The sequence below is a fragment of the Hyla sarda genome, chromosome 4 (genome assembly GCF_029499605.1).
Source record: "Hyla sarda isolate aHylSar1 chromosome 4, aHylSar1.hap1, whole genome shotgun sequence".
NCBI lineage: Eukaryota > Metazoa > Chordata > Amphibia > Anura > Hylidae > Hyla > Hyla sarda.
In genome coordinates, this window is record NC_079192.1 from 404,863,015 (window position 1) to 404,872,603 (window position 9,589).

The 9,589-nt window shown below is 43.7% G+C and overlaps 1 protein-coding gene across 1 annotated transcript in view; it reads right to left on the reverse strand.

The window, feature by feature from the left end:
- LOC130267548 (uncharacterized) overlaps positions 1 to 6,206 on the reverse strand; it is a 48,847-nt gene extending 42,641 nt beyond the window's left edge. Inside the window, exon 1 of the mRNA XM_056517496.1 lies at positions 5,881 to 6,206. Within this exon, the coding sequence (XP_056373471.1) occupies positions 5,881 to 6,166 (286 nt within the window). The 5' untranslated portion in view covers positions 6,167 to 6,206. The remainder of the gene's footprint in view (positions 1 to 5,880) is intronic.
- Between the last annotated feature and the right edge of the window lie 3,383 nt (positions 6,207 to 9,589).

The window sequence follows — 9,589 nt, forward strand, 5'->3', positions numbered from 1 at the left end:
GTCAGGAAAGGGACTAGAGAGGCCGCCAAATCCCTTCTTCTATACAGAATTGTTCTGACATTTGTAAGTCGGCTAGATCTTTACATATATTCCACATTGAACGGGGATTGGCCGATTAAGTCACATGCTCTGTTCTACCAAATCCTGTCAGCGATCACCGTGTATTTAGACCTGATGAAGTCTTAGTGGGGGGGAGAGATTCCCGGGCCCGTCATTGATAAAAATCCTCCCCGATGTGAATATAACGCGTGTCCGTGTGAATATAGCGCTAATAGAAAAGCTCAGGACTAATCTATTAATAGTAAATCATCTCCTAGACCTCCGGTGTTCTCTATCCGAATAAGTGTCCGAGAATCTCAGCCTCCTGGGAGGGAAGGGATAGAGAATGGGATACTAATAATGGAAGGGAAAAGAATGGAGCAAAAGGAACAATTAAATTCCAATAAAAAGAGGAAAGTTACAGGGAATAAAAAAAAAATAATATATATATATATATATATATACCATTTATTATGAAGCATAAAATTAATCTCAGGACCCTGTGGTTATTAATGTTATTGGTTAAAATAGACCCCACCGATCTCTCCCCTTCAGGCTTCCATGCACGGCCGATTTATTCACAAGCTGAGCCGAGACAGCAGGAGGGTGAGCGTACACCGGCCTTTTACTATTAATTCAGGACTATAATTTACGAATATTGCGCATAGGACTCACAATTTCATTGGTAGCATACACACAGTGCGATATCATACATTGTGTCCAACCAAAACTATTCAAATGGTGTTTTATGTTTCTTTATTGGAATTAATATTGAGACATTTTCTTAGTAACAAAGTGTTTCTAGTGTCTCATTCGTTACATCTAACGGGATTGTTACTTTTTATAACAGCTCAGCCTTTCCTTCACTTCACCGATCTGTCTGTTTTACTAGTGCAATAATGGGTTAACTATTTTATGTGATTACTATCTATTTTAACAATAATACTAGTATCTAAAGGGCTCTGAGATGACTATTATGTTTCATGATCAATGTTATTGTTCTCCGAGAGACCCAGCTGAGACTATCTAGTTTACTACAACTTTCCTCGTTTTATTCTTAATTATATTTGTGTCATTTATATTTGTATTTATTCATTATTCTCATTCTACAGCGATAACTGTAGAATGAGCGGGAAAATAACAGTTCTATAGCCGGATACCGAGCACTTATTGGCTGATCTCCGGCCGGCTCTGGGGCGATTATTCCCGGTCACTGTATACAGCGAGTGCCGGGATCTTTATGTAACCAGCGATGGAGAAGCGCTGACCCCCTGATCGGCTGGATGGAGGCCGCGCTGTGTAATGCGGCTGGAGATCCGATGTGTTCAGGAGCTTCCATTACACAGGAGGCTACAGTATAGGGGGCGCCATCTCTACACTGCGGTCCCGTCTATTGTGGAGGATCCGTAAACTACATCGTGAGAAAACGTATTCATTACGAGACTTAACCCTTCCAATACAAACTACATTCTGCACAACCCACACGGTGTCCTATACTAGATAAAATGTGCCGGATGTTGTTTAATCCCTATAACAGCCCAGATCCCTATCACACCCGAGATCAGCGGCGCCAGCTCTGTAGGAGACAATGTGGTGGCTCTTAGAAGAGCCTTTGGTGTTCGGGATAATCTGGGATAAGCGGTGATCACTTGCTCTTGGCCGCTTTGCTGCTCTCGGTCTTCTTGGGCAGCAGCACGGCCTGGATATTGGGCAGGACGCCTCCCTGGGCGATGGTCACCCCACCCAGCAGCTTGTTCAGCTCCTCGTCATTGCGCACGGCCAGCTGCAGGTGACGGGGGATGATGCGGGTCTTCTTGTTGTCCCGGGCGGCATTACCGGCCAATTCCAGGATCTCAGCGGTTAAATACTCCAGCACAGCGGCCAGGTAGACCGGAGCACCGGCGCCCACCCTCTCGGCATAGTTCCCTTTGCGGAGAAGTCTGTGCACACGACCGACGGGGAACTGGAGTCCTGCCCGGGATGAGCGGGTCTTGGCCTTAGCCCGAACCTTCCCTCCTTGTTTGCCGCGTCCAGACATAATGATAAGTGAATTCCAAACGTACAAGAGAATTTCCTCTGAGATGTCACCGTTATTCTCTTTCTGCTGCCTTTTATATGTTTCTGCTCCGCCCTCCGTCTCCTGTGATTGGGTAGATTTGAATCCGGCCAATGGTGACGAGACTTGAAGAAACACCAATAAATAATTCACTGGGCGGGGCTAATGACGCTCCCACAGGTCACATGACTTGCTCCTCCTGTAGAATAACGAGCAGACAGCAGTTCTTATTTGCATGGGCTGCCTATAAATACGGCTGCGGTGGGAGGAGGAGGCATCATTATTCTCTCTGTTCTAGTGAAGAAGGATTGTGAGTGATTATTATGCCTGATCCCGCCAAGTCTGCACCAGCCCCCAAGAAGGGCTCTAAGAAAGCCGTGACCAAGACTCAGAAGAAGGACGGCAAGAAGCGGAGGAAGACCAGGAAGGAAAGCTATGCCATCTACGTGTACAAGGTGCTCAAGCAGGTCCACCCTGACACCGGCATCTCCTCCAAGGCCATGGGTATCATGAACTCCTTTGTCAACGATATCTTCGAGCGCATCGCAGGGGAAGCCTCCCGCCTGGCTCACTACAACAAGCGCTCCACCATCACCTCCCGGGAGATCCAGACCGCCGTGCGCCTGCTGCTGCCTGGAGAGCTGGCCAAGCACGCCGTGTCCGAGGGCACCAAGGCCGTCACCAAGTACACCAGCGCCAAGTAACCTGCTCCGCCTCCTGCTGTCACCCCAAAGGCTCTTCTAAGAGCCGCCACATTGTCTATAATAGAGCTGGAGCTTCTCCTGTCTGTATTCCCCGTATTCTCTTCTGTATATGTGGCCGCTATTCTGTCAGTACAGTATTGATATATATTATATTCTGCTCCGGGATCGGGTGAGATCAGAGCGGCGGCTGCGGTTCTCACTGACTGCAGGATGTATATTCTCCTGTGGTGGAGCGGGGGGCGCTGTAGAGTTCTCTAGTTAACCCATTGCCTGATCTGTCTTGTGATCAGTATCTCCTCCACCAGATTCCCCGATTATTTCTTCTATAATCTCCGCGGTCCTGATCGATCACACAGCCTTACTGGAGTGAATTGTTGCGGTAACGCTATAATATGTAGTCTGCACAATCTATAAATCCTAATTTACTGACCGGGGAATCTATTGATCGGAATCGCCGGGGTTTATGAGACGCGCATCCTGCCGCCATAATCTGTGTGCACTGACTGGGGGGTACAATAGTGAAACAAGGATGATGAGGGTAGTAGTCAGACACAGGATCAGGCTCTACATCTCGTGGAGATCTCTCCATTGTTATCGGGTCTGGAGGAAGCGAATCCTGAACATCCTGTGATCGGCCAATCAGCATTAGGCATCGGACGGGACCGCGCACACGGCTCATTGTTAACCCTTTAGCGGCATGTGTACTACAATAATGAGACAATTACAACGCTCAGGGCTATAGCTCCCCAAATGTCACCGGCTGATGGATATAATGTATCCGGGCGCAGGGATAAAGATCCATAATAAGACGATACCATCAGCTCCAAATCTGCCCCTATTAGTCTGTGTAAACCAGATTAACATGCACCTGCCAGGGGTGAGTGGCGGGGACCGGTACCTCTCCCCGCTCATGATGCTGGATGATATGTATAGTTATTAATAGTGTTGAGCGGCATAGGCCATATTCGAATTCGCGAATATTCGCGAATATATGGACGAATATTCGTCATATATTCGCGAATATTCGCATAATCGTTATACCCTCGTTTTATTTTCGCATATGCGTAAATTCGCGCATGCGAAAATTAACGTATGTGAAAATTAGCATACGTGAAAATTCGCATATGCGTAAATTAGCATATGCGGATTTCCGCACGCCAGTCTCACACAGTAGTATTAGAGCCTTCTTTACACCACACAAGCTGGAAGCAGAGAGGGATGATCACTGTGATGTGTACTAAAAACAAAAAAAAAAAAACAAATATTCGCAATTACGAATATATAGCGCTATATTCGCGAATAATATTCAAATTGCGAATATTCGCGAACAACACTAGTTATTAAGCTGAGGAATAATTGGCCGACATGTAGTGTTATACATATTGGGGAGTTTCCCGCTCATTTCTACAATGATCTCTTATGTTATTTTTGCGGAATCATCGCCAAAACTTTATACAGGGATCTTTAGAGGAACAGTCAGTGATCATCGGGACTCCTACTCATCGGGACTCCTACTACCCAGCGAGAATCGGACAAGAGTAGAACATAGCGCTATCATAGTCCGGTGTATGGGGGTTTGTGCCGCCATCACAGTCCGGGACATCAGTGAGGATCGGTATCACAGGGAGAAGCGCACACTGCGCCAGCCTGAAACGTACTGAGGAGTAGTGTTGCTCACGAATATTCGCAATTCGAATATTATTCGCGAATATCGCATATTCGCGAATATAGCGCTATATATTCGTAATTACGAATATTCGTTTTTTTTTTTTTTTTTTTTTTTCACAGTACACATCACAGTGATCATCCCTCTCTGCTTCCAGCTTGTGTGGTGTAAAGAAGGCTCTAATACTACTGTGTGAGACTGGCGCGCGAAAATTCGCATATGCTAATTTTCACATATGCGAATTTCCGCGTATGTTAATTTTGTATATGCTAATATGCACATATGATAGTTTTCGCATATGCGAAAATAAACCGGGAGTATAACGAATATGCGAATATTCGCGAATATATGACGAATATTCGTCCATATATTCGCGAATATTCGTGAATTCGAATATGGCCTATGCCGCTCAACACTACTGAGGAGTAATAAGAGGAACCACATGTATCTACACTAGAATAAAGCCGCAGCAATTTAGTTCGGTGTGAACTGCTCCATTAATTAACTTACAGGTGCTATAGAGCGAAGACTCGTCTATCCAGTGGTATCCGGATAAGACGCATTTATATCCCGTTATCAGGAGATCTGCATCCTCTATAACACGGACTCTTTAGGGAGGTAGTGAGTGATGTGGTGGGGGAGGGAAGTAATGTAATCTGGAGGAGGGGAAGAATGATGTTGATGGTGAGAGCAGTAGTCAGAACATTCAGAGATCTCCCGGGGCAGATAGGAGGGAAATACCGATAGACTGATCAGGTGCAGCGATTATGGCAGGACAGGGAAAAACAAACACCGCAACCACAAGAGCAAAACACCGATCACACTAGTGTTGAGCGGCATAGGCCATATTCGAATTCGCGAATATTCGCGAATATATGGACGAATATTCGTCATATATTCGCGAATATTCGCATATTCGTTATATTCCCGTTTTATTTTCGCATATGCGAAAACTATCATATGTGCATATTAGCATATATAAAATTAACATACGCGAAAATTCGCATATGTGAAAATTAGCATATGCTAATTTTCGCATACGCGAATTTTCGCGCGCCAGTCTCACACAGTAGTATTAGAGCCTTCTTTACACCACACAAGCTGGAAGCAGAGAGGGATGATCACTGATGTGTACTGTGAAAAAAAAAAAAAAAAAAAAAACGAATATTCGTAATTACGAATATATAGCGCTATATTCGCGAAATTCGCGAATTCGCGAATATGCGATATTCGCGAATAATATTCGAATTGCGAATATTCGTGAGCAACACTAGATCACACAACCTCTCAGTAGAGAAGACACAAGGAATTGTAGCCTTTCCATAGAACATGTGGGCGGCTCTGAGAAGAGCCTTTGGGTTGATGTGATGGAGCCGAGTAGAAGCAGAATTAACCTCCGAAGCCGTAGAGAGTGCGGCCCTGGCGCTTGAGGGCGTACACCACGTCCATAGCGGTGACGGTCTTCCTCTTGGCGTGCTCGGTGTAGGTGACGGCGTCACGGATGACGTTCTCCAGGAAGACTTTCAGGACACCGCGAGTCTCTTCATAGATGAGGCCGGAGATGCGCTTCACACCTCCCCTGCGAGCTAGACGGCGGATGGCAGGCTTGGTGATGCCCTGGATGTTATCCCGGAGCACCTTCCTGTGCCGCTTGGCTCCGCCCTTACCGAGACCTTTTCCTCCTTTACCGCGTCCAGACATCTTCTCTATGTAGCGAGTAGACTGCAAGATACTGAGTGCGGCAGAGTCCGGCTTATATAGCACAGGAGCGGACCAGACTGAGAACTGGATCTAGATGACGTCATGATGGGCGTTTCCATTTGCTAAATTTACATTCCTAACCCCTCCCCTTTGCTACTGATTGGCTGAACAAAGAATTGTTGGATAGTTTCAATTTCCCGCTTGTAACGAATGGAGGTTACAGCCGCCGACCGTCATCCCGTCTGTGCGGGAGAGTCCTGGGTTCAAGCCTTGGTGGGAAATAGAACATTAAATTGATCAATTATCGCTTCAAAGCCTCAATTATAAGATTTCTAAATAGAATAATTACTGATATAACCACAAAGTGATTACTCAAAGGCAAAACACCTGAAAGGTCACTGCAGGGGTTAATAGGATATGAAGATTGGCAGTGAGTTTACGTGAAGACAGATGGAAACTATACTACAAACCACCACTAGAGGTCCCCAGAGGAAGGAGATGAGGCTGATGGATTCAGTTCTCATTGTGATGGATTTGTCTTTTATTGTGTTAGTGTTTTTTTTTTTTTTTTTTTTTTTGCTACAAGTGACTTTGGGGGAGTGAGTGGTTTATCTATAATGTTTTTCTTGCAGTCTTTATAACTCTATTCTATAATACCGGAAAATATACTCTACTTCATTTTGAAATTCTAATTTTTATTTATTCCACAATTAAAAAAACGTAATTTAGATATCATCTTGTACCACAACCAAATGCAAAAAGTGCATAGAAGGGAGAATACTAATGGCTGATATACATATAGGGGGAGATTTATCAAAACCTGTGCAGAGGGAAAGTTGCTGAGTTGCCCATAGGAACCAATCAGCTCGCTGCTTTCATTTTAAACAAGGCCTCTGCAAAATGAAAGAAGTGATCTGATTGGTTGCTATGGGCAACTGGGCAACTTTTCCTTTGCACAGGTTTTGATAAATCTCCCCCATAGTATACAAGTATATATGGTAAAGGTGTAAGGTGTATATACTCCTAACACAGTAGTGAATCTATTGAACGCAATCCCAAAGGCTACTGCAGATATTAATAATGCATTAAGTGTCCCGCCCTGGGGTCCCAAACAATCTACTGCATCAAAACAATTAATCAAACATCAACATCTTGAAAATGATCCAGAAACGTGCGTCGAGGTCGGGCAGGTGCAGTGGCTGATATAACCCATCTGTAATATCACCACAGCACCTGCCTGACCTCGAGTGCGATAACACAAACATCCCCGGATTTTAACTAAGTTTGTAAAAAGTGAGGAGGGAAAAACAAAAATGCTAAATAAAAAAGAGGAGAGGAGAGGAGAGGAGAGGAAAAATTTTTGGACCCAAGACCGGGGTCCCTGAGTTCGCCTGCACCCACAGACTTGCCTTCAATTGAGAGTGCTGCTTCAATCTGTTTCCTTACTATATATATATATATATATATATATATATATTTGACTAACAGTATTTTGTAGAGACAATCTTTCTGGAGCTCTTCCTTGTGGGGAGAATTCTGGCTTGTTATTTTGGTATTAAATCACAATCACTTTCTGAAAAAGCTAAAAGCTGATGTTTAGGTAATGCTGCCTGTAAAGGTAATGTGATATATATATATATATGTTTCATCCTACAATCCATGTATTAGTTTAGTATCCTCTATATACTCTCTCCAAAATATCTATATTCTTCTGGAGATACGGTCTCGACTACTGCGCACAATACTCCAAGTGAGGTCTCACCAGTGCCCTTTACGACGGCATGAACACTTCCCTCTCTACTGCTAATACCTCACCCTTATACACCCATGAGCACTTCTCTCTACTACTAATACCTCTCCCTATACACCCATGAGCACGTTCCTCTACTGTTAATACCTCTCCCTATACACCCATGAGCACTTCCCTCTCTACTGCTAATACCTCTCCCTATACACCAATGAGCACTTCCCTTTACTGATAATACATTTCCTTATACACCCATGAGCACTTCCCTTTACTGATAATACCTCTCTCTGTACACCCATGAGCACTTCCCTTTACTGCTAATACTTCTCCTTATACACCCATGAGCACTTCCGTTTACTGATAATACTTCTCCTTATACACCCATGAGCACTTCCCTTTACTGATAATACTTCTCCTTATACACCCATGAGCACTTCCCTTTACTGATAATACTTCTCCTTATACACCCATGAGCACTTCCCTTTACTGATAATACTTCTCCTTATACACCCATGAGCACTTCCCTTTACTGATAATACTTCTCCCTATACACCCATGAGCACTTCCCTTTACTGATAATACTTCTCCTTATACACCCATGAGCACTTCCCTTTACTGATAATACTTCTCCTTATACACCCATGAGCACTTCCCTTTACTGATAATACTTCTCCTTATACACCCATGAGCACTTCCCTTTACTGATAATACTTCTCCTTATACACCCATGAGCACTTCCCTTTACTGATAATACTTCTCCCTATACACCCATGAGCACTTCCCTTTACTGATAATACCTCTCTCTGTACACCCATGAGCACTTCCCTTTACTGCTAATACTTCTCCTTATACACCCATGAACACTTCCCTTTACTGATAATACTTCTCCTTATACACCCATGAGCACTTCCCTTTACTGATAATACTTCTCCTTATACACCCATGAGCACTTCCCTTTACTGATAATACCTCTCCTTATACACCCATGAGCACTTCCCTTTACTGCTAATACTTCTCCTTATACACCCATGAACACTTCCCTTTACTGATAATACTTCTCCTTATACACCCATGAGCACTTCCCTTTACTGATAATACTTCTCCTTATACACCCATGAGCACTTCCCTTTACTGATAATACCTCTCCTTATACACCCATGAGCACTTCCCTTTACTGATGATACTTCTCCCTATACACCCATGAGCACTCCCCTCTCTGCTGCTAATACTTCTCCTTATAAACTTAAAGACAATGAAGACTTTGGAAGTTGTACATATTCACTTCTGTAAATAAAAAATAAAAAAGTCAAATAGTCTCCAGATGATGTGAATGTTGTATCGATAAAGATTCTTTGTCTATGATGAGAAATAAAATCCCTAAAGCTGGTCACCTCCAGGTGCTGTTTATGCTGTTTTTACATTTTTTTTTGTTTTTAATATTGGATTACATGTTGGATGGGGAATGTTTATGGCAGCAGAGGAGTTTTGGGTAATGGTTCCTAGTGGCCAAGCAGAAGAACTAGAAATGACTCAAAATTGCAGTTTAGTGGGTATAGACAGAGGCGATACCCAGAAACTTGTGAGGATGCAATGCAAAATCTAAACAGGTCCCCAACTATAATTGTTCCTTTATAGTCCTGGTCTCCTCATATAGGAAAGAGAGGCCTAATACATCC